At 38.9% G+C, this 25,744-nt stretch overlaps 1 protein-coding gene across 1 annotated transcript in view; it reads left to right on the forward strand.

Moving 5' to 3' along the window:
* Positions 1-25,744, forward strand: part of MORC1 (MORC family CW-type zinc finger 1) — a gene marked incomplete at both ends in the record, with an annotated part of 135,467 nt that overhangs the window by 101,664 nt on the left and 8,059 nt on the right. The window contains 5 exons of the mRNA XM_084870422.1: positions 10,088-10,157; positions 12,484-12,550; positions 15,500-15,646; positions 21,021-21,108; positions 23,156-23,209. Coding sequence (XP_084726548.1) covers positions 10,088-10,157; positions 12,484-12,550; positions 15,500-15,646; positions 21,021-21,108; positions 23,156-23,209 — 426 coding nt within the window. The remainder of the gene's footprint in view (positions 1-10,087; positions 10,158-12,483; positions 12,551-15,499; positions 15,647-21,020; positions 21,109-23,155; positions 23,210-25,744) is intronic.

Consider the following 25,744-nt stretch of genomic DNA (forward strand, 5'->3'; position numbering starts at 1 on the left):
TGAAAGGATTTTTTTCCATATTAGGCCATTTCATTTTCTTCTTTTTCAAGTTTTAGACCCATCTCGTTCTGCCTCTCTGACTGACAGTTGTACAGTTTTGTGTGAAATGATAAGAATATTGTTTGCTTCTCAAATTTATGTTGACTCTGACCATAGCTGATTATTTACACCATGTTATAATCATTCATTCCCCCAAATCATCTCTGCTGTGGCTCAGGGTTACAAAAGTTTCATATATTTTCCTAATGTCTTCCTCTTCCCATTCCCCTAATTCTTGATTACCCTTCATGTTCCTTTTCTCCAAGGCCTACAGTCTATTGAAGCTATTTGTAAAAACCCACATTACTTAGTTGTTGTTTTTTTAATCCCAATGGGATAATCCTTACTTTCTAGTCATTTTTAACTTTTATCTCTTTGCTCTACACATTTTGTATCACATTCACCATTCTTCCTTCATTTTCCTCACCTCCAGTTGCTTCTGATCATATACTTCATTGGTGTCACTTCCATGACATTTTATTTCTTTTTTATATTAATTTGTACTTTCCCTTTTAGCCAGCACAGGCCATTCATTTTCAAAGTCCATGTACTGAGTATTCTTGATCAGACCTTGATCAGATTTGGAGCTTTGGAAACCTTTAACTGGAATGCAGTTAAAACATCAGCCATTTTCTTAAGATTAATAAAACTGTCATAATAACCAACTGAGAGGGAGAGCATATTCACCAATTATACATCTGATAAGGTTTAATATCCAAAATTTATAAAGAACTCATACAACTTGACACCAAAATACCAAACAACCAGATTAAAAAATGGGCAAAGGACCTGAATAGGCACTTTTCCAAAGAGGCCGTATAGATGGCCAATAGACACATGAAAAAATACTCAATGTCTCTAATCGTCAGAGAGATGCGAATTAAGCTACAATGAGATATCATTTCACACCTGTCAGAATGTGTGTCATCAATAAATCAACAAACAACAAGTTTGGCAAGAATGGCAAGAAAAGGGAACTGTTGTGCACTGTTGGTAGGAATGCAGATTGGTGCAGCCACTATGGAAAAACGTATGGAGTTACCTAAAAAAATAAAAAATGGAACTGCCTTATAACTCAACAATTCCACTTCTGGAAATTTATCCAAAAAAATCCAAAACACTAATTTGAAAGAATATATGCACACTTATGTTCATTGCAGTGTTATTTACAATAGCCATGACTTGGAAGCAGCCCAAGTGTCCAAGTAGGTAAAAAAGCTGTGGTCTATTTACCCAGTGGAATACTACTCAGCTGTGAAAAAAAGAAGGAAATCTTTCCTTTTGTGACAGCATGGATCAACCTGGAGAGTATTATGCTAAGTGAAATAAGCCAGCCACAAAAAGACAAGTGCCATATGATTTCACTTATATGTGGAATCTAATGAACAAAGAAAACTAACAATGGCAACACTTATAGATACATAGAGGGACTAACAGATATCTGAGGGGAGTGAGGTTGGGTGAAAAAGGTGAAGGAAATAAGCAAAATAAAATAAAACAACTCATAGACATAGACGACAGTATGGTGATTACCAGAGGGAGCGATGGTGGTGACAGTAGAGGATAAAGACGATAAATGGTGACGGAAGGAGACTTGACTTGGGGTGGTGAACACACAATACAATATACAATGATGTGTTATAGACTTGTACACATGAAACCTATATAATTTTATTAACCAATGTCAACCTAATAAATTTAAAAACCCACCAGTAATGAAAATAATGAAGAGTTCTTTTAAAGGACATCTTAATCCTCATCAAAATGCCTTTGGAGGTAATGTGTGGGGGGCTATCAGCCTGCATGGCAGCAAAATTCTTTCAATATTCTATCACAATTTTATTAGCCCAGCTACAGTTCCCTTTCCCATTTCAGGGAAATTAGTGTGACCCAGATTGATGATCTCTGTAAAGCTGTATTTTCTGAAATTCTCTCTTTGTGCACACACAGGTGAGTCTTAGTGGACACAGCCTTTCCTTTTTTTATGCAGCTCTGATGAAATTCTGGTACTGCACTTCACATGCATTTATCTAATTTAATGATTTTAATTATTACCTGAGGAGTAAGTTCTCTTTTCATCCTCAGTTTATAGATGAGGAAAATAAACTTGCTCAGGGCCACACTGCCAGCTGTGGGCACCTTGAACCTTAGCTCTCACTTTCTTAGCCACTTTTTATTATGACTTTCCTCTTTGTTGTCCAAATCTATATCCTGTCCCCCACATTGATTCAGCCAGCCCATTACACACAGATAGGTTGAAGTACACTTTACCTAGGGGTGAGGATTTCAAGGTACAAATATATGCTACATTGGTTAACAGTCAACATTTTGGCTCAGACAGGCTTTCAACGTTTTATGAGTGGGCATTCTCCAGCCAGGATTCTTGAACTTATCTTTAGAAACTCATTCATCATCTACTCCTTGCTCAGAATAGGCTAACTTCTCTTTAGCTCATTCCTCCTCCTCCCCCCTTCCACCCCATGGCCTATACAATGAAGTTCTTTACTGCTCGAGGCCTGGCTTTTCTCCTTCCAGTCAGCCTACGTCACAGGACAGTCATCAGGCCATCATCCCAGGATGAGTCCTGGGAGGGATAGTCTTCCCCTTGTCCAAGATAATCACTCTAATCATCTTTGAGATCATAACATAACGTAGACCCATTTTATGAGCTAGTGTCACCTGACCTCTGGCCTCCAGAAAATCCTATGACTTCTCATTTTCCACACTCAAAATGCATCCTGCTCTCTCTTTTAACAAATGCTGAATGTGCTGAACTATTTCTGTCTAAAGCATTTCTAAACCCACAGGTAAAGTTCACACTTGTCTCCATTAACCCCCAACAGAAAGGGAGTATAAATTCTTCTATAGCTCCTCTTACAGCTGCACCAGCCTTTGTCAGGGGAATTAGTCTCTGAGGGTAGGTTGCACGGCTGTTTTACTGGAGCAATGCCCTGTGGTACTGTTGTAATTAACGATTTGTCTAAGTTTCGTGAAAAACTCTGGTGCACTGCCATGTGATAAATCAGCAGTTCAGCTTTCCTCCAGGCAAAATTTGGCATATGAGCTCCACATCACCCCAGTGCTCCTCCAAGTGATGCATTCGAATCAGCTGTCACTGCAGCATGCTTAATAGAAGCAAGAGAAATAGAAATGAAGCAATGGGACAAGATTACCAAGCATCCTGACAGGCAAGCAGTCTCAAGTTATGTCATCAGATGAGATATAAGAACTGACTCTACAAATGAGACCTCCTAGGGGATCCGTTCTAAAAGGTAACTGGGAAAATTAGGTTGCCAGACCACAACAGATGGTCAAGAAAGCAAATGATTAATTTGAAGAAAGCTTCAAAATGAGGAACACCAGGGAAATAAAATGAACAGTGCTAACAGTAAGTTAGAGAAGTTGGGTAGGAATAGTTTGCTGAGACTCAAGCCACAGTGGCAAAAATACTGATGTTTTGTTATGCATGTTTTTATTCATCTTGGTAGAGCACATACACCAAACTGACGTTCAAATATCTTACTGTAATATGAAGCAACATTTACCTTTTTCCTAAATATTGGTCTTTGTTTTTCTTTCATATTTAAAAATAATATTTTTTCAGTTACTGTTCTCAGTGGCAAATTCAGATTGCTAAGACACTGAGAAAATATATCTGGTGTGGTTGTTTAAGTATAGGTTAGTCTTGCCTATTTTATAACCAGGAAGCCTAATGCCATTTTGATTGGATGGACTTTAGCCTTCATGTCATCTGTGGTCACTGAGGTCTTTTTACTGGGGCTCAAGAAAAATATATAAATAAAAATGAGTGGATGGAACGACAGAACTGAGCTATATTCTTTACCAATTATACCCATTGGCTATTTGGGCATTTTTCAAGTGATTCTGGTTCAAGAAAGTCATCTATCAACCTCCTCTGGGTTCTTAGGGTCATTAATAGGCCCTCCATTGTATTTTATAAAAGCAGAGGAACAAATGAAAGAGTTGATGAATTTCCAGCATCTAGGTTTGTGGCCAAACAAATAACAATAAAAACTAAAAACAACAACTCCAAATTCTGTTTTTCCATCAGTGATTTTTTATAATAAAAATGAAAAATGGCTCAGTAAACTCAGAAGAAGATAAAAAAGAAAAGCAAATAACCTAGTCCCTAAACCAGTTACATTCACCCTAAATACACACAATTTTTTGATTCCTCTAAGTTATTTTCAATGGGAAACTACATTGATATTGCAATAAATGCTTTCATACGATTGAAGTTTCCTTAATTTTAAAATCAGGCCAATTCTCAACCAGTTTTCATGGATGGTGATGTTACCATTTCCTTTCTATGAACAGGTATGATGCTATGATTGTTGCTCACAGTATCAGAAATTTCACAAGCAGAGCCAGCCTCTTTACAAGATACAAACCAAAGTATCCCTGAGGACTTAAGACAAATTTATTCAACAGTACAATGTTAGAGATTTTGGGGGACAACAAAAAAATAAAGTAGGATATAAAAGGCCCTCGCCAAAAAAAATAAGGAGAAGGAAAGTTGGAAGACAGTTTTACAAAAACCACAAGATAGCAATATGTTATGCAAAGAGTCAGGCTCCACACTCTGTTAGACCAACCCAAGTTCAAGTTCAGACCTACATGCCACTTGTCAGTGGTATCAACTTTTGATCTTTTTTTTATATATCGCTTTATAGTTTTGACTTTTATTTTTAGGTCTTTAATGTGATTGAGTTTTTATTTTTTAATTACGGCTTATAATCAATATTATTTTGTGTTAGTTTCACATGTACAGCCTAGTGGTTAGACAATCATACACTTTATAAAGTGTCTGCCCCCCATATTTCCAGTACCCACTTGGCACTGTACACAGTTATTATAATACTAGAGGCCCGATGTACGGAATTCATGCAAGGGGCTCGGCCCTTGCAGCCCCGACTGGCCCTCATAGTCCCTCAAAGCCCCGGCTTCATCCAGAAGTTCATCGGATGGTCATCCGGAAGGATTTCTGGAGGTCATTCTGCTATTTGGTCCAATTAGCACATTAGCTCTTTATTATATAGGATTACTTATTATATTCCCTATGATGTAAAATCTTCTGTTTTCTTATCTATAAAATGGGAATAATACTACCAACTTTCAAGATTGTTATGTGAATGAGTGGGATGATTGTAACAGAATGAAAAAGTTTTTGTGTGTTATGAGAATATTGTTTTAACCCCCTTCTGTAATTCTAAAGAAAGCAAATTCAGCCTCTATTGCATGGTCCAGAAGATGGGGGTAAAGAATTAAAATTGAGAGCATGATATTGCTAGTGGAAGAAAAGGGAGAGCTAGAAAGTGACCCTGTTTTTCTTGTTTTGTTTTGGTTTTTGGGGGGGGGGGCAGTTATGCCTAGATAACTTAGAATCACATTGGAAAGAGCTTTTTTAAAAAAAATCTCCACCCAAAGATATGTTTTTATTGATTTTGAGAGAGAGGAAGGGAGAGAGAAAGAAAAATTGATATGAGAGAGACACATTGATTGATTGCCTCCCATATGTGCCCTACCATGGATCAAACCCACAACCTAGGTATGTCTCTGACCTGGAGTCAAACCCATAGCCTTGGATGTATGGGATGATGCTCCAACCAACTGAGCCACCTGGCCAGAGCAAGAGGAGCTTTGGAAGCCAAATAAAGAGTTTGTACTTGAGGTAGGGAGCCTTCAGGAGCTCTAGGAAGGTTTGGAGAAAGAATATTTAGTCATGGAGATTCTTTCTAAAGAATTGATTCTTCATAATCACAAAAAATGTGATTATCAAGCAGTACTGGGAAGAGCAGAAACTTTATTTATTTATTTATTTTTATTCTATGAGTATAGTAAGAGTTAGGTACTGTCCTGGACAATGGGGATGCAGCATGAAAAAAATTGACAATTCTCCCTCATGGTGCTTCCGTTCTAGTGGGACAATCAGACAATGAACAAGATAAATAAGTAACATATGTTCCATGGCAGGTAATGATAAGTACCAAGGAGCAAAATAAAGCAGAAGAAGCAGATAGAAAGTGACAGCATTAGTGGTGAGGGTGAGATTTAATTTTGTTTAAATAGGAGATGTTTGAAGAAAGACTAGAAGGAAATTAGGAGAACAGAACAAACATATTAACAGCAAATACACTAATAACCTTGTGAGAGGAGGCTCCTTGGATGCTTGGAAAAGTGTCCAGTGAAGAGAAATTAGGGCGTGGGATGAGAACAGAGAGGCCCAGAAGCAGCTGGGCTCAGTTATGACATACCTTTCTCTAGCCTGCATTACTTTTCTTCACAGAATTTACATTACCTGATATATTACATATCTTCTTTTTTATTGAGTTCATATCTTCCACCCCACTCTCACTAGAAAGTAAGCTCCAAAAAGGCAGTACTTTGTCTCTTCACTGTAACCGTGTCTGACCCAGACTGGCGATCAATTTTATTGAGTAAATGAATGACTGAAAGGGAGGAGCCTAGAACACAATGTTAACTATGGAAGATGGAAACAGAAAGGGTCTTTGCGTTTGACAGGCAGGCATTTTCTGGTCTGGGAGCCTTCATGGGTCCTCGATGATGATAGATGCTTGGGGTGGAGGGTGAGGGACAAAGGAATAACAGTGTTTCCCAAACTTCTCTCATGATGAGAATCACCTGGTGGAGTTGTTAAAACACAGATTCCTGAATCCCAACTAAGAAGTGCTAAACTAGAATTTTTGAGAACATATAGGTAAAATTGCATACCTAACTTAGTGCTCTGTATATAACATCTGTCTTAGAGCACTAGTTAAGTATACAATTTTACCTATATGTTCCCAAAAATTCTAGTTTAGCACTTCTTAGTTGGGATTCAGGAATCTGTGTTTTAACAACTCCACCAGGTGATTCTCATCATGAGAGAAGTTTGGGAAACACTGGAATAGAAGGAAAGAAACCAGGTAAAGCGATGCCAATCAGTCCTTAAGCTTCCTTTAACAACAGCTGACTCACATAAGGGTTACTTTACACAGCTGACTGTGGTGTGCTCTTTTCCCTTATTTATGATGAACTTATCCTGTTAAACAGATATTTCACAAAATTGAGTTTTGGGTATGATGCCAATCCATTGCATCCCTTGGGGACTGACAAATTCCACTCTGCTCGTTGTTAACATAATTTTAATTAAGGTATTGAAAGCCCACGTTCAGACTTAACTATAATCTCATTTACTGTGTGGGAGGTGTTATCTATTTTATGACTGAGTAAAATCTTAGGGAAAAAATATTCCTAAACTGCAGAAGTAAGCGTACAGACTGCAGACATTTCTGTAATGGAGTAATAGATATGAAAGAGCTTTGTAAATAGCAAAGTACACAAATAGCGTTAATGAGAAGACAGCTAACTGCCTGTGTCTTCTCGTCTCAGCTGGAAGACATTCAGATCTTCACAGCCACAAGCACATTGTAATAGAAGGGAGCACCCAGGAACTCAGAGATTTACATGGTGTTATGTAAAAGGAAATACTGTAGGCTGTGAATTATTCATCCAAAGTCTTTTAAACATTTCTATGGCAAAGAATAAAGAAAATACTAGAAAGGAAAAGAAGGAAATCACTCTTGCGACAGAGATGGTAGAGACATTTCTGGGGAGAAGGGACATATCTGATCTTCATGAAATCAGCCTTCCAGACGCAGAGCTCAAAGCAGAGGACTAAACAATGAAATGCAAAAATAATCTTATGAAACTGTATCAACAGCACCAGCAACAGAAGTTCCTAGCTGGGAGTGCTATCGTTTTTATTAATCTTAGCCACTTCCATCTTATCTGTTTTTCATTATAAGAAAGGTTTTCATTAAAGAAAACGGAGCACATCCTAAGCAGGATCATCATGGGTGATAACAAAGTGGTTATAACTTAAGGCATTATCTAGTTCCTCTAGTAAGCTTGTCTTGTGGCTGCTGCTCACTGTTGTGGGAAATCGTTCATGTGGCTTACAAACTGGTCAAAACATATTTAGTTCAAAGTGAGAAACACTTAACAAAGTATATAGATTTTTCCTTCAATATCAGCACATCAAAAGAAACCTTTAAATGTTACGATACATCAGGAATAAAGATACATTTGAAAGCCATTTTGCAAAATTAACTTTTAAAAATATATGTACTTTCTTTACTTCCCGGAGCATGAATCTATTTGCAGTATAAGTTTTAAACAGGCAAAAGTAGCCGAAACCGGTTTGGCTCAGTGGATAGAGCGTCAGCCTGTGGATTAAAAGGTCCCGGGTTTGATTCTGGTCAAGGGCATGTACCTGGGTTGCGGGCACATTCCCAGTAGAGGGTGTGCAAGAGGCAGCTGATGGATGATTCTCCCTCATCGATGTATCCCTCTCCTTTCCTCTCTTTAAAAAAATCAATAAAATATATTTTAAAAAAACACAGGCAAAAGTAGCTTAGCATCAGTTTCACTTATTTTCCTCTGCCTACAAGGCTCTCCTTTCCCTGGACTTGGGTGAACTAGAACAGTGTTTTTCAACCTTTTTTGGGCAAAGGCACACTTGTTTCATGAAAAAAATCATGAGGCACACCACCATTAGAAAATGTTAAAAAATTTAACTCTGTGCCTATATTGACTATATATAAAGTAATTCTCTTGAATAGGAATCAAACACAAAGAAAGTATTTTATAATTACTTTATTATGAAATATTAAGTAAACAAAATTGTGAAAAATTATAAAATTCTTGTCTTGTCTGCACCTACGGCACACCAGGCAACATCTCGCGGCACACTAGTGTGCTGCGGAACAGCGGTTGAAAAACGCTGAACTAGAAGACGGGGATGCTGGACTGCCTCGCGGCTCTGTCCCTGGCAGGCTGCATGTGTGCCCATTCCTCCTGCTCTCCGACAGCATCTCCTGGGAAGGGAGGGAAGGTGGGTTGAGAGCCTCCCCTCCCGTGTTTGCTCAGCATGGCGGAGAGGACATGACATAGGAACACATCCACAGTGGGCAGGCTCAGAAAACCGACAGCTCCACCTTCCACCCGGCAATGGAGGTGGGGAGCATGGTTGTGTCTTAGTGTGTGTTCAGGCGTCTTCAGATCAAGCAGCAGGTGGGAGATTTGCCTTACCTCTGCCTTTGCCATTCTTTTCTACTGCCTGTCCCCCACCTTCTCGCAGATTCACAAAATACATAATGTGGGGAGCATTCTAGGTCTGTTTTTCTAAAAGACATTAACTCTCTCACCCTCTCCCAAAGAAAAACATTCCAAAAATGTAAGTTTGTTTTGTGTGAGCCTTGTTGAATAGGTCATAGAGGATTCCCAAAGTGATGACCTGGCTTCTATATGCCATTCTCTCTCCCCCCCTTACACCCCCCCCCCCCCCGCTCTCCCACCCCCGCTTTGCCCCACTCCCAGCATCACACATACACATCTCACTAAGGTGCCACCAACACTCCTGGCCCTTGCATTTAACACATTAAGGCATTATAACCCCTTTTAGACAGATTTTCTGGGATTCTGTCAAAAGACAAGGTGTCTCTTCACTCACCATCCCCATTCCCATCCCCATCTTCTTCCCCATCATGCTTTGGGCCTTAGACCCCAGCCTCCAACCTCCCCAGTGTTTTCTTCATTGCACTGCTGTTAAGCTAATACTCTGTGCTTGCTCTGTACCAACGAGAGGTATAAAAACCTCTTCCAAATAACAGGTTTTTTTGTTGCTCCTGGTGAATCAAATATTTGGCTCATTCATTGTTACACCTATGCAAGATAAGGAATTTTTTAAAATATCTGTGCAAAGGTTGGTAGAATGTAAATATCCCTTTAAAGAAATGGTAGAAGTAAATACGACAGTTATCATGCACTCATCCTGATGATGTAAGCCAAAATAGTTTCTACAACACGTGTGATTGTCACCCTTCATAACATACACCTAAAACTGTACTTCGGGCAATGCTGTGGTCTCTCCTCTGGTGTGGGCACTGATGTTCAAGGTCACTTTTGCACCCAATGCTACATTCTATGTTTTTGTGCAGCTTTAAATAAAGAGCTTGTTTTTCAGGTTTTAGATCAAAGTGGCAGCAATATTTTCTTGAAACATGAAAAAAAAGAAGGCCCTCTTATGAAAAAAGGTAAAAAATAGAATTCAGTTTATATATATTAGCTATAATGTTTGAGTTGTTTTCATTATGACTGTGTGACACAACAATATGACTGTGGGACATAGGCCATACCTTTGGCAGCAATTCGAATGTAAAAAAAAAATAAATTTATTATTTCAGAAGCAGGAGGGGTGAGAAAACAGCCACCAGCCGCATGTGTTTTGAAGGAGCAGAGAGATACCTCCCGCCTGAGAATCATGCTCCCAGCACTGCCACACTGACTGAAACCCCAACACTACACTTACATTGCCCTTCTCATTGAATTTCGTTTCATAATTTGCTGAGGACTGACTTCAGGTCTATAATTATCAGAATCTATTTTGAAAATTATACTGGCATTCCCCTATTTTCAATTATTTAATCCTATTCCTGCTTGTCATGGATACTCTTGTCAACAAGAGTGATCACATTTATTAGTTCCTCCATGTCCTTGGGGTCTAATTTGTCTCAGGTGAGAGACGTGAACTTTCTTTTAAACATAAAGTTGGTATCTTATGATATTCAATTTAAATACAGTCTCCCTGGAGAGAGAAGCTGGGAACAAGCTGAACTCAGATAATTTTCCTTCCTTAGTGTCCATTATTTCTTTTACTATGTATTCTCTCTTTTACTTTAATATTATACCATTGGGCCTAAGCAGTATGTACATTATTTTATTTAAAAATATATTTTGATTTTTTTACAGAGAGGAAGAGAGAGGGATAGAAAGTTAGAAACATCGATGAGAGAGGGTCATCGATCAGCTGCCTCTTGCACACCTCCTACTGGGGATGTGCCCGCAACCCAGGTACATGCCCTTGACCGGAATTGAACCTGGGACCTTTCAGTCCACAGGCTGACGCTCTGTCCACTGAGCCAAACCGGCTTCGGCAGTACATTATTTTCATTGTCATCTTGTCGTCTCAGCTCATTTTGGCTTCATTACTCACAGTCAGTTTTGTGTTGATCATACCATCATTTTGTGTTCACATTTGGTTGTAAGCCCTCTCTTCATACTTTGTTGCTTAGGCAACCTAATCACCCATTCATTCGCATCTTTATATTTGAACTCATTGGTGAGGTCCTTAAGAAATCACACTTTTTCTTTTCCATCTTAATTAGAATACTTTGCAATTTATAATCAGGATTTATTTTGTAAGGAACTCTAAATTTTATAGCCAATCTTTTATAGAAGTTTTAAGCTATTAACAAACCTTCAAGTATGTGCCTGTTGGGTTTCCCAGTTGTAATGGAAAAAATTGTTAATACAATTTTGACCCTAAAATTAATATTTAATTTCCAACAATCACCCTGACTTTAGGAGAAACAAATTGTGAAGTATTTTCAAATGACTGTAATTATGGATTAGTTGGCTGTTGGATTGAAAAACTTCACTTTGTATGCAAGTCTGTGAGCAAAACCAATACTGTCTTCAGTGTGCTTGGAAACTGTGAAGATAAACCATCAAATCCTGGGCCTGACATAGGTCCCCTTCACTCCTGGCCCTCTCTCTGTAGCCTCCTCTCTTACGTTTCCTTAAAGAGTCAGCAGAGCCTCAGCCATGTACCCACACCTTAACTTTCCTTGTTCTGCCCTGTTCCTTGTGGCCTTCGATGGTCCTAAACTTGTTGCTGAGGGTTTATTTGGTAACAGGCTATCTGGACAGATATCACAAAGAATTCTAGAGATAGGGGGAAGGACACATAGATATATTTCTTGTGGTGTCCCCAAAAACTCTTAACACCGATCCAAGGGGACTAAAGCATTTCTGTTACTCTGTGGACTGTAAACAAATCACTAACTTCTCTGAACCTGCAGTTCCGAGGTTCTTTGAGTGAGATGATCGGCTAGGTAACTCTAGGTCTCTTCCTCCTTTAAAGTTGCACTCTCTACTTGAGGCACATTTCTGATTGGGATCTGTCAGTATGTCCTTGAATGTGAACCCAAAATGGGACAGAAAAGGATGCTGAAGGGAAGACAGGTGGTTGTCAGGGCTGAGGTTGGTGAGAGCAGGGAATCTGAACAGCCCCAGTCAAGTCACCCCATGCACAGCAATAGCAGACAGTGAGCATCACTACAAAGAAATCATGGAAAAACAAGTTACAGAGGCCCTTGGGTTATTACATATGCTATATACACTGTTAAAAAAGTTTATTATATACTGCCTTGAGAACATATCAGTGCAGTTTTACAAAAGGGTGTTTGAATACAAAGCCAAATTGTATACAGGTAGTTAATGAACTGACAGCATTTATTTCAGTTTATTATGTGATAATAAAAAAGTGACTGACTTCATTTTGTTTATGTTCTTTTGAAGAAAAACAAGAGCTGTGCAGTGACATTGCAGAAATAAAGAGAAACTCTTCATTACCTAACTGGAAAAGGTGAGTGTACAGCAATTATATAATATCGAAGTGAGTGAAATTACACTATTGAAAAGTAATTATCAATGTTTAAACACAAAAAGAAAGAAAATAATAGTAACAAGCAAAAGCAATTAAGAAAGGAACAAAATTTTATAAAGGAGACAAGAAAGAATAGAATGCACTAAATGTCTTACTTTTTCTCCAAATCTTTTCATTTTCTTTTGTGAGGACTGGGAATTATAAAATGAAGCAGGCTTACCTTTCTACTCACAGCAGGCAACTAATTCAAATTACGGTAATGTGGTCCAAGAATGGAAAATGTTGCATATATAAGGTATAACTATGAAATCATGAACCGTTTTTTGTGTGGCTCATTATCTAATTGTCATACATGTATGCAATTATAATAATCATTTCTCGGCATGAGACTTAGCAAGTAAATGTTTTGGATACCCAATAGAATGAAGATGTTTTCCAGGAAGCAAACTCTTACTCTCACTCTACTACAAACATATCTAAGCTGCTTTTCAGATATTCAGACTGAGTGTCTCTGAATCCACCCCCCGAGCTGTTTTTGCATAGGAGTTCCTTGAATAAAGTGCAAGAAAAGACAGAGGAGCTTTTATGTTCCACCCTTACTAAACGTAGTCACGCTAACACTCACATCCCATCACTTCACTCTTCTACTCAAAAGCTTTTCATAACCCTGTCACTGTGAAGATAAACCATCAAATCCTGGGCCTGACATAGGTCCCCTTCACTCCTGGCCCTCTCTCTGTAGCCTCCACTTTGCTTCCCAGAGTTCCTGAATTGCTTATAGTTCTGTTTTACCACACGCCTCCATTTTTTTATTTTATTTTATTTTTTTTGTCCACACTACTTCCTGTGTTTGAATGTCCTCTGAAACATGTACACCGGTCATGTTTTATTCAACTCGCAGTTTGAGTGTTCTCTCCTTTGGGCTCCTCCTGACCACAGAGGTGTTCACAGAGCCTCTGTTGCCATGATCATATTACATCATTCAGCTTCAGGAATTATTTATTATGTTCTGTCCCACAGTGGTGAGCAGTGCTTCCCAGTCAAGTGGAATTGTCTGTCTGAATGTCCGTCTTCCATTGCGTGTGGCCTTTATGAAGGACGGGCCATGTCTTTTCCTCTGCATTACTCCCAGCCTCTGAGAGGCGTTCCCTGACCACTCCGACTAAAATGGGCCACCCCACTTCTGACAAGGCACACTGTCAAACCATAGCATCCTGTTCTGTTTTTTTCTAGAGCACTTATTACTATTTTTAAATATCTATCTCATTGCTACTGTTTCTTTTAATGTCTTACATTCTAACTTGCTTATTTTCTATATGTTTTTCACTCAAAGCTAACTCATCCATGAGAACAGAGGCTATCTTGCTCATCTGTGTTTCCTTAGAGTATTTGAGTAGCTTCTGACTGAAAGTTGGCACTCTAATATTTGCTGAGTGAAGAAATGATGTAATACTTCCCCCGCCGGCCCCAATACACCCAGTGTTGTGAGGCCATTCTATGGTTAATGCTTTATTGAGATTTGAGTAAACATTTAAAATCCATCCAAAAACTAAAACACATTTTGTGTGTGTGTGTGGTGTTGTTGTTGTTGTTGTTGTTTCATAACAGGAGGCATTGAGACACTTTCTTTGTATTGTTCAATCCTCAGCACAGCTCTGTGAGGCAGGCACTGTTGTTATTTGGCCGAAGAAGGAACAGTGGCTCGGAGAGGAATCCTTGTGCTCAGGGGTAGTGCATTTTACCCTCCACCCCTACCACCAGCATAAATCTCCAGCATGCCAAAAATGATTTAAAAATTTTTAAGGATTTCTCTTTAATAAAATTTCAGCATAAAGGAAGTTATGGTTAATGGGCAATCAGACATTGTACAAGTATTTTTAACAGACAATTAAGCATTATAATGTTCTTCATCTTAAGTGAAATATAACTGAAGTTAGTATAATTAATGCCAAAGAAGAGTTGACAATAGAAGCACATTTCATTTGGTGTGAACTATTATCCAATTGCTAAAAGTATAAAAATATAAAGAGATAGAACTCTTTTTAATTTATGTCATCTCAATTGTGAAAGAATTACAGTAACCTATTAATTGATAGACACAACCCTACGTGATTTGTTCCACACTTTGTTTCCTATATTGCATAGCCTTTGACTTTTCTTGTTCCCACCACATTGAAAGCTTTGGGTTTCATTAACACTCAGCACTATTTTATGCATCCTCATTGTGTGTATTCTCCAGTTATGCTTTTAAAACATGTATCAGATCACCTTACACCCATGCAAGAAACCCCTCAATGGTAGTGCCTGCTCTGCTTGGAATAAACTCCAGCTCCCACTCCATGGCCAGTGCTGTCCTCACCCGTACCTCTCTCCTTCTGCCCCGGCACTCCACCTCAACAGCTCTGGCCTCCTCATTCCCTTTTGATTTGACCTTGTTTCTATCCCAGGATCATTACACTTCACCTAGAACATTCTTTTCCCTCCAGATTTGACTAAATTTTTCTTTCAATTGACTTTGCCCCTGCTTTTTTTTTCTTTTTTTTCTTTCTTTTTTTTTTTTCTTCTATATGTACCTCTCCCACCCCAGGCTAAACTAGAACTTTAGTTTAAAAGCCTTTCACCAAATAAGAGACAAATGGTATATGACTATTGTTTATTAATAATAAATCACCACCAATTTTATTTAATTGTGAGCACCCATAAACCTTGGAATAAGATTTGTCAGGAATAAATAGTAACTCTTCTACTTGGGAATTGATTTTATATTACTATACTAATATTAAATGAGTTTTCAGCGTCACACGTATGTTCTTACTTTTATTTGGTGTATATTCACATTTTATTTGTCGTATGTTGACATTTCTGAGGTTATTAGTATCTAACGTGATTCCTACTTTGAAATGATAAATCTTGGCTGTTTTTGCCCAGCATACCAGTGGGAAACTTATGTCCAAGTTCTGGACCTAAACCCAGAGTTGCTGTGAATAGTGGCTGTGAAGTTGGTTCTTCGCTGACAAATTCTTTTCAGAGCCCATCTGTCAAGGAAACAGTAAGAAAACTGACATCTAATTTATGGTAAAGAGATTTACTAACATATTTTCACATGCTTTGTTAAAATATCTTAGAAGTGACGACTTCTGATTTCTTTTCCTTATTAAGTGGTAATAATGAGAAAATTTAGTCAAATGACTTTAAGATTTGTCTCCTAACTACACTGACTTAGCTAGATCATGAGTTAAATGTCCCTTGAAATAGAACTATGATTGCTAAATGCCTGTTGTTACATGGTTCAGCACTATGGTGGATACAGTGAATAATTCTTACTGAGATGGCCTTACTGAAATAATTATTTATCCCTCCCTCCCTCCCTCCCTCCCTCCCTTTCTTCTTTCCTTCCTTCTTCTTTCCTCCCTCCCTTCCTTCTTTCCTTCCTTCCTTATTTTCATTATTAATATTCATCATGATATTTATATGACTTTCTAAAAAGTGTTATTTTTTTATCTTTAGATAATAAACTTCCTAAGGGAAATAGTTTAACTTTTTGGTTCAACATAGAATGTTAAATTTGTGGCCATGGTTAATGAGGAACTTAGATGTCTGGATCTCAATTCTCAAATGATGGAGAGACAGAGTGAGCAAAGCCCAGGATTCAGTTTTTCCAAATAGGGACCCGTGTTAGGAGGGGGCTTTATAATCAAACCAAGTTAGTACACAGAAGAATGCTATTAATAAGTGTCATGTGGGAGGGTGGGGGCAGGAGCAGTAGCATGGCTGCATTAGTGCAGCCAGCTGGTTTGGTTGGGGGTTGCAGACTATGAGAAGACTGTGTGGTAAGAGCTTTTGGCCAAGGAGGCCACACAACATGCCCTAGCTGGAAGATTGTTTTTTTCCTTTGGACAGTTACTTTGACTTTCTGATGAGTGGCTGATAGAATATTCTTGGAGAAGAGACCTAGCAGCAGATAGGAAGAAAAAGAAAGGTAGAAGTTAATTGTATATAAATGACAGGAACTCTGTCCTGCAAATTTATGGAAACTTCTGTGGCAGCATCCAGGGCTGTGCAGCTGTGCTTATATGGGTATGAAGTCCCCACCTACTGTCCTTCAGGAACACATTACCAACACCTATCCAGCTGCTGTAGGAGAAAGGGGGAAGCACTCTTGCTTATATGTAGGTGGATCTATCTTGGACTTTGCATCAAGACACATTGTATTAATGGGATCCAGAGACAAGTTGTTAACCAAGAAATGAAGCTAGTGTGCTACATTTCTGAGTACTAACTTCTGGCCACCAAATATACCATAGTGTCTGGGTTGGCAATCTTACACCAGCCTGGGAAAGAGGCGAGTGTAGGCCAGACCTCAGTGTTGGACAGATATTAAGAGGTTGAAAAAGACCACTTCTCCACTGATGTAGATGAATGTCAGTCTCAAATGGCCACAGCCTATAGCATAGTCTATGAAGAATGGGATTCTCCAACCAGTTTCTTACCTTCTGTCCCTGTTTGATCAGAAGTAATATGTAAATTTTCAGCATTGAATTGGGTAGCCATATATTTGAATCCTGGTGTTTTACTTACTAGTTCTAACATCTAACATTCAGGCATGTCCATTGGTCACTGAGACATTGTAGTATGCAATAAATAGCATATGTATTAGCCTTTGTATACGTGAATAAATGTGTGCATATTATTAAAGTACGGATGTGACCACATGTCCAATGATTGTGACAGGCTTTCTTGATCATTAATAGCTATAATTTTTGAGCCATTACAATATTTTAGGCATTCACCCAAGTGCTTTGTATATGCTTGCTTTTTATTTACACAAACTTATAGGATTGGTATAACTTTTAACTTTTTTATGGATAAGGAAACTGAAGCTTAGAGAAACTGAGGAACACACTCAATGTCTCAAAGAAAATTGTACAGCTACTAAGGACAGTGCTGGGTTTAGCCTCCTGCTCCCTGATTTGGAATCTCATGCTCCTCAACACTACATATAAACATATATGTAGGTATATACACATATACATGCATGGGGATGTAGACTCATGGATACATATGAAAGTGTGTGTGTATGTGTGTGTGTGTGTGTGTGTCCATCCACACTATGAGACCTCAAGAGACCTGTCTGGTTGTGTTGCAGTAGACTGGATGTATCACTGTGTATCATCATTTTTTTTTAACTTGGTTATTTTTTGTTCTTCATCTAAGTGGGTCATTATTATTAATTTTTATGAATTACACTTGATCAAAAAGGAGATAATCTGATTAAGTATACTAAGACTTTAAAATACATCCACTTTTATAATTAGCCATCAATAGAAAATTAAAATTTCCCAGAAACCATCCCCTTAATGAACATGTAGAATCTTTAGTGCTTGAAATGATCATGCTATTATTAACTGAACATTCTGAAAGCTAAATGCATTAATAAATCAGATCTTTTCTGTACCAACTTGAATTTTTGTGGTTTTTATTAAAATGCTCAGTAGAAAGAGAATTTTACAGAACATGAGGCTCTAACTGGAACTAAATGAGTTCCTCATTTACCAGTCTTCTCTTTTGCCTCAACCAGCAGTAGTGTGTTTTCTTACATTTCACCAGTGAAAACAAATTTCTTGTCTTCTCTATATTTTCCTCCTGTACTGCTCTGTTCTACATAGTGTCTAACATTATTCCTTATATTAACTAGATTTTAAATCCCTCAAGGCATGAAGATTGTGGCTGGTTGTGTGCAGTGTGGAGGGGACTGTGTTCTGTAAGATTTATCTGAGCTTGTCACATGGTTAAGAGAGTAGTTAGAGCCCTTTCATGTGAGTGGAGTGTTCCTTCCCTCCTCTTGGTTCATTCTGGACATCATCCTTACCCTTTCCACACGGCCGAAGTAGAGACAGGGCACCTCTTTTTACTTCCTACATTTGCAATTTTTGTTATGTTAAGAGTGTTTTACTCAGTTTAGCATTTTCCTGTCTTGTTTTGTTTTTAACAATCGGTTTCCCTCAGAAAGCTTACTATCTAAACCAGGGGTCCTCAAACTTTTTAAAGTGGGGGCCAGATCACTGTCCCTCAGAGAGCTGGAGGGCCGGACTATATGAACTACAGTACTAATTCCTACTGTAACACCTCGGCTGCGCTCACTGCCCAAAAAACCTGGCGGGCTGGATCAGACTCCTCTGTGGGCCGCATGTGGCCTGCGGGCCATAGTTTGAAGACCCCTGAATTCTAAACCTACCAAAAGAGAGAGAGAGAGAGAGAGAGAGAGAGAGAGAGAGAGAGAGAGAGAGAGAGAGAGAGAGAGAGAGACTTTTTAGAAGGGCATAAAAATGCTTTTCTAGTTAGTCTTATGGGACAGAATTCTCCAAGGAAAAGCTGTTAGTAGCAGCTCTGTGGAGGGGAGAGCAAAAGGCTGAATCCTGGGGTCCTAGAAGGAGAGACAAAAAGGAGACCACAGTCAACCTGCTTGAGCCTGATGGTAAGGGTGGGGATAAGATCCTTAATCCCAGGAAACCAGAGATGTTCAAAATAGGAATAACTCCTCAATCAGAGTTTCCATAAAAATTTTATATATAAAGCAAATAGCAATGCCCCAGCCTCTGCTCCCTGCAGCTGGCTAACTCCTCTTCTTGGGGGCTCCCCAAATTATGGGTTAGGGTCCCTTCTATCAGAACCTGTGGTGCTGCATTCTCATTCTCACCTTAACATGTTTTTCTAGAAGTACTTCCTCTGAAGGTTGCTGATAATCTCTAAACTCAAAAGAGTTCATATTCACCATGAAAAGGACCAATGCTCAGAAGAGAGTTCAGCCCTGTATTGGAGGAAGGGAAGCTGGATTTATGGAGAGGAGTGGTTTATGTAAAAGAACTTTCATAAGGTTGACCAAACCAACCATAGGGTCCATTTTCCAGGGACTCCAAATGCAGCTCTTCTCTCTGTGTCATCTGTTCTCTGCTCATCTCAAATACCTGAAGGCTCCATATCACTCTGCCCAACCACTCGCCTTCTTACTAGCCGGACAAATAATTCTGCAGAATGTGTGTGTTGGGGGAAGGGTTTGGGGTGTACATGTGTGCTATGCAATGCTGAAAATTTTTAACTTTTCAGATTGAATCTCCTTAAACCTATAAATAAGTATTAGCACAATAATATACCTAGAATACCAAGAATGTCAATTGTATAAGAAACAGATGTTTTGCCTTTTGTGTGCCATATTATTTCACAGTTGAAAAGTTTTGTCAGTCCCTTGGATATTGTACATAAGGTTCTTGGAGAACTTCAACATAAAAGCACTATACAATTTAAAGATGTGTAACTATATGTGTCTAGATTTTATATTCTCCCCGGAATGAAATATGTGTCATGTAGGTCAGTGATCGCTAACCTTTCGGACCTTGCGGCCCACCAGTGGACCGCCGACCACCGGTTAGCAACCACGGATCTAGGTGATTAATCCTAGAAAAGCTGTCTCGAGAGAAGGGAGAGTGTCACTGCCTTTTGCCAAATGAAGCACCTGTTAGAACAATGGCCATCCCGGTTTGGGAAGAGCAGGGTACATGTATGGTTTCTGAGAATGTCCTGGAAGGCCCAATGAAAGGGCTTCCTCTGGAGAGTTAAGTTTTATTTTCTTATGGAAAAAAGTCAGTAACCCATAGCCTGTTTCCAGGAATTTTGCAATGCTGAGTTCTCTTCCCAGAGCACTCGGGGGTGCTGGACTTTCCTGAGTTGCTTGGCTAGGGGTGGGAATTGTGAGCTTTCCCTCCCTCCCTACCTACCTCCATCTCTCCCTCCCTCCTTTCCTTCCTTTCTTCTATAAACTTTTTATTTTAAGACAAGTGTAGGTAGGTTCACATGCAGTGGTAAGAAATAATACAGAGATCCCCTCTACCCTTTACCTGGCTTCTCCCCATGGTAATGTCTTGGAAAACAATGGAACAGGATCACAATAGGGACATTGACATTGGCATTGACAGTCAAGACACAGAACAATTCTGTTACCACAAGATTCCTCCTATTGCCTTTTAAAATATATTTTTATTGATTTTTTACAGAGAGGAAGAGAGAGGGACAGAGAGTTAGAAACATCAATGAGAGAGAATCTTCGATGAGCTGCCTCTTGCACACCCCCTACTGGGGATGTGCCCGCAACCAAGGTACATGCCCTTGACCGGAATCGAACCTGGGACCTTTCAGTCCGCAGGCAGATGCTCTATCCACTGAGCCAAACCCATTTCGGCCCTCCTATTGCCTTTTAATAGCCATACCCCTTCCTCTTCCAGCTTATGCTTTTGAAGAACACTTTAATGCCAGTGGTAAAACGGTGTGGTGGGCATGAATGTTCATGTTTGCTAAGATGTTTCACACCCAGGAGTTAGGGCCAGTCTGACAGATGAGTGCTCTGTCTCTCTCTTTTCCTGGTGCATTCCCATCTCTGCTGTGCTTTTCCCCACAGGGAGATTATCCTATATTTCTTTCCTGAGTATCAGCTACCATCAGAAATTGGCTACTCATCTGTGGAGGAATTTGTGGCAAGCTTGGAGGTAAGCCGTTTTTTTGTGGAACTCTGAGGGAATGACAGAAGAGCCTGAATTTAATTTTCAGTAAAGAAAAATGTGAAGTATTCCCAGTAAGTGGGTCTAAGTGAATGAAGATGGGGACCTTTATGCTAAATGGGTGACTCAGAATTAAAACCAATGTGGTCAAGGGTTAAATAAGCTTCAGTAAGATCTTGCAGACTGAGAGCAGTCGGTTGCAGAGATACTAGTGAATGGAAATGAGACATACCGTATTTTTCCGGCGTATAGGACGACCCCCAAATTTTACAGTTAAAACATAGGTTTAGGCCTGTATTCTCTGTATAAGACTACCCCCCACTTCCGAGGTAACACCAGTTCTTTTTTTTAATGAACGACATTTTTCGAACGTACCGTAATATACCGTACATTGATACGATAAATGGAAGGTCTCTTCACAAATGGCAATGCCATGAAGTTGACCGAGAAACAAGAAATCCAAAAGAGAACATTAACAATGATGGCATCATCTGGAAAGTAAATTACATGAAGAACTTGCAGAAAATGCTTGTTTGTGACTGACTGGGATGATAAGAGGTTTTCTAGGCAGAGGAGCATTGTGAGCTTAAAATCCTTCAAAATCCTCATCATGTTCTTCTTCTGACATCATAAGTTCATCAATGACCTCTTGTGGTACATTTGTAAGAAATACTCGGCGTATAAGACGACCTCCCGATATATATATATATTTTTTTTTTGGTTGACTTTTTTTTCGTTTCAAAAGTCGTCTTATACACCAGAAAATATGGTAGTCCAACTTCCTCCCTTGCATCAAAAATAGAATTTTTGTCTCTCAGATCACTTCATCAGCCACCTCAGTGTCTTATTAGAATCACTGAGACTTCACCTGAAAAGATGAAAACAATGGCATTTATCAAATCTATTCTCAGAGCCGAAACCGGTTTGGCTCAGTGGATGGAGCGTCGGCTTGGGGACTGAAGGGTCCCAGGTTCGATTCCGGTCAAGGGCATGTACCTTGGTTGCGGGCATATCCCCAGTAGGGGGTGTGCAAGAGGCAGCTGATCGATGACCCTCTCTCATCGATGTTTCTAACTCTCTATCTCTCTCCCTTCCTCTCTGTACAAAATCAATAAAATATATTTAAAAAAAAAAAAATCTATTCTCAGAGATGGACCATATGTGAAGGAAAGGAAAACTTTGCTCAGTTGCCTGGGTGCACAGGGTGAGGCTCACACTGTCTCACAGTGGGTGACCTCATACTGCCCAGTCGCCACAGGCCTGGTGAGGCTTCAGTGAGGAGTGCAGGCCCACAGCTCAGAGCTGCTCCCACTGTGGAGAAGGCCAGCGTGATGCAGAGGGTGGGGGTGTCTTCCCACCCTCACGCTCAGTGTGACTTTTGGGAAGGATGGGTATGTGTGGAAAGACTGTCAGTGAAATGAGCACCGAATTATTAATTTGGCCAGAGTGCCACGTGCTTTAATTTGATCTAGATGAAGTCCTTAGTTCTCTAATCTATAATCACTGTCTTTGCTTCTTCACCCTGTGCTCTCACCTCATGGTCTTCCTCCTGCTTCTGACTCCACTGCTTCACTGCGGCTGTCCTGCAAGGCCGCCCGTGACCACTGTGCTGACATGTAGTGGTCACTGACTTTACCTGACTGCTCAGGTCTTCAATACAGTGATTCCCCCACCCCCGTCTATTTCTGCGTGTTCCCGTCTAAGAAATCCAGACTCCAACTACCTTATTGATATCGCTTTGAATATTTATTGCTTTTCATTTACTTTTTCTTCACCTTGATTATGTTCTTTGCATTTGTTTTAACCATCCTGTATTAATTATTTGGACTGCCTTCATCATTTTTTTGGAATGAGGTAAGGTATACCTTAGTGAATTAATTTAATTAGACCCAGGCTTAAAAGACCCTCTGTATTGGTGTTGGCCAGTTCTAGGCTTTGATGCTGCTTTTATACTAGATATTGCATGTTGTAACTGCTGTAGACAGCTGATTCCCTAAAAGTTAATATCCTGTTTTATTATAATTTACGAAAACAGCTGGAGCAGTGCACAGAGCAGACAAACAGAAAGCTGAAAATGTGTTTCCAACAGGTAAGCTTCTTTTCAATGTAGCCATTTATATTCTAAAAGATCCTGTATTCCAAGGGAGAAATAATACACATTTCCAAATGTTCTGTTTGGAAGGAAATAAAATTTGCCTTCACTTAACAAGATGTAGAATTTTGAATGTTAAAACTCAAATGTTTTCATAGCATAAAGCTTATGAAAAGCTTAGAATATGATTGTTATTTGTACTAGAAACAAGACATTCTGAGTCTTTATGAAAGATAGTCACTGACTAAGCCAGAAATTGATCATAGATTAAAGTTTTAATTACAGTTAAGTCCTCTCTTAACTTCGTAGATGGGTTCTTGACTCTAAGTGAAATGCTGTTGGCTGTTGATGTAAACAAGAGTGAAATTCCTGTGGGATCTCATCTATGTTATAATGAAACAATGTTGAACGAAATTACTATATTTGAGGACCTGCTGTATTCTGGGCAAGTTCATATTTCCCTGGGTTTGTTTGTTTGTTTAGTATCCTATCAGCAGTTTTTAAAGTTTATGATTTTTTTCATTAGAAAAATAATTAGTGCTATTAAAAAAGTAAAAGAAATAATTCATAATCCCAAACCATTCTAAGATCACTGCTGTTACTATCTATTACTATTTTGGTATATTTCATTCATATTCTCTCTCTCTCTCTTTCTCTCTCTCTCTATATTTACAATAATACTGTGTATCTAGGTCTTAAAGATTTCCTGGGGTCAGAAGGAGAGAAAGAGTCCATAGAGTCATTCAGTTCTATTAGAGAAATATTGTATCTTTAAAAAAAATCATATGCCTCAACTATCTTAAGGGAACAGAGATTCCAAAATGTAAACTCCAACCCTAATCTCCAAATGGACAAAGGGAGTGAGTGTTGGAGCCAAGACAACTGGAGATTCACAGATTCCTCAGAGGCCACAACATCTAGAACTTTTCATGACACTAAGATCAATGTTGAGAGGTTGCTCTTCACTGACACTCAGGTTTGCTCAAACAGGTACATCAGCTCCATCATTAGCAAATATACTAGCATCTTCTTCCATCTGCTAATGCTGTTAAAGAGGAAACCACTCAAAATAGCATCCCTTGTGTTAAATCCCAGCATACCAAACCTAGATTTAATACCTTACCTAATTGCTGTTGTAACCTCTCCCTGGAAATGTATTCTAAATCAACCAACTTGGAATTTTCTAGTCAATACCAATGAAGTAATTTGTCTTATGGCCCCTCCCCATCCCCCTTAAAAAGAAAAGGCAATCTACATAGTAAAAACCCTGTTCCCTTCCCCCACAAAGGATATCTTAGTCTAAAAATAATCTTTTCTTTTGTTAGTAATAAAAGCTCCCTTGCCCCACCCTTCTTTCTATAAAAGCCTTCCATTTTGTCCAACCCCTTGGAGAGCCCTTCTTGTTACTAAATGGGATGCTGCCCAGATAATTGCTTAATAAAGCCAATTATATCTTCAAATTTAATGTTAATTTTTGTTTTACTTTTTTAACAATGCTTACAATCATCTTCTGGGAAACTATCATAACAACATGCAAATCTATCAAGACTAGGAGGTGAATGGTATGCCCTGAAGTTATGCAAAGCACAACTATAAGCAAAGGCACTGCCTCATCTCTTTAGTAAGAAATAGAGTATATTGAATAATCTGGTTTTATAAATGAAATAGAATTTTGAAATAAGTTCCCAAAGACATATAACGAGGCAACCTTGGAATGAAAATTAGAACCTAAACCAGATTTCTTGTTAGAAAGGCTGTATTTGAATTTTAGGGTATGCCTAAATGTCATATCCTGGTTGATATATTTGCCTCTGATGTTTCTGATTAAGTATCTACTGGATTGTGATAGGCATAAATGAAGGTGTGTTGGAGGTCTTAGTTTCTCATTATTGGTCAACTGAAAAGTGAGTTTATTTTCTGAATATATGTCTTGTTGAAAAAGCAGTAATTAAACATTTTCAGCTTGAAGACTTAATTATCAACATTTCCAAACTAGAATAGAGTAAAAGACTAAGTTTAAGTTTTCTTTTAATATATTTTACCCTATGTTTACTGAGTGGCCAGATTATTATGATCTTTGAACGCATAATAATCTGGCCACTCAGTGTGTGTTTGTGTATGTATATTTGTGTGTGTATAGATATATAGATATATAGACATATAGATATATTAGAGGCCCAGTGCCTGAATTTGTGCATGGATGAGGTCCAGCCAGCCTGGCCAGGGGGAGGGGACATGGACAGTTGGCCGGCTTGCCTGCTGGTCGAACTCCTGGTCGAGGGGAAAATTTGCATATTAGCCTTTTATTATATAAGATATACACTGAGTGGCCAGATTATTATGCGTTCAAAGATCATAATAATCTAGCCACTGAATATATATTATTATCATCTATATCTATATATCTATATCTATATCTATCTATTTATCTATCTATAAAAGCCTAAACAACTATCCAGCCATCCTCTACTTTGGGATTGAAAAAAAGAAAGGAAGGAAGGAAGGAAGGAAAGAAGGAAGGAAGGAAGGAAG

The sequence above is a fragment of the Pipistrellus hanaki genome (assembly GCF_964339955.1).
Source record: "Pipistrellus hanaki genome assembly, chromosome: 2".
Classification (NCBI taxonomy): domain Eukaryota; kingdom Metazoa; phylum Chordata; class Mammalia; order Chiroptera; family Vespertilionidae; genus Pipistrellus; species Pipistrellus hanaki.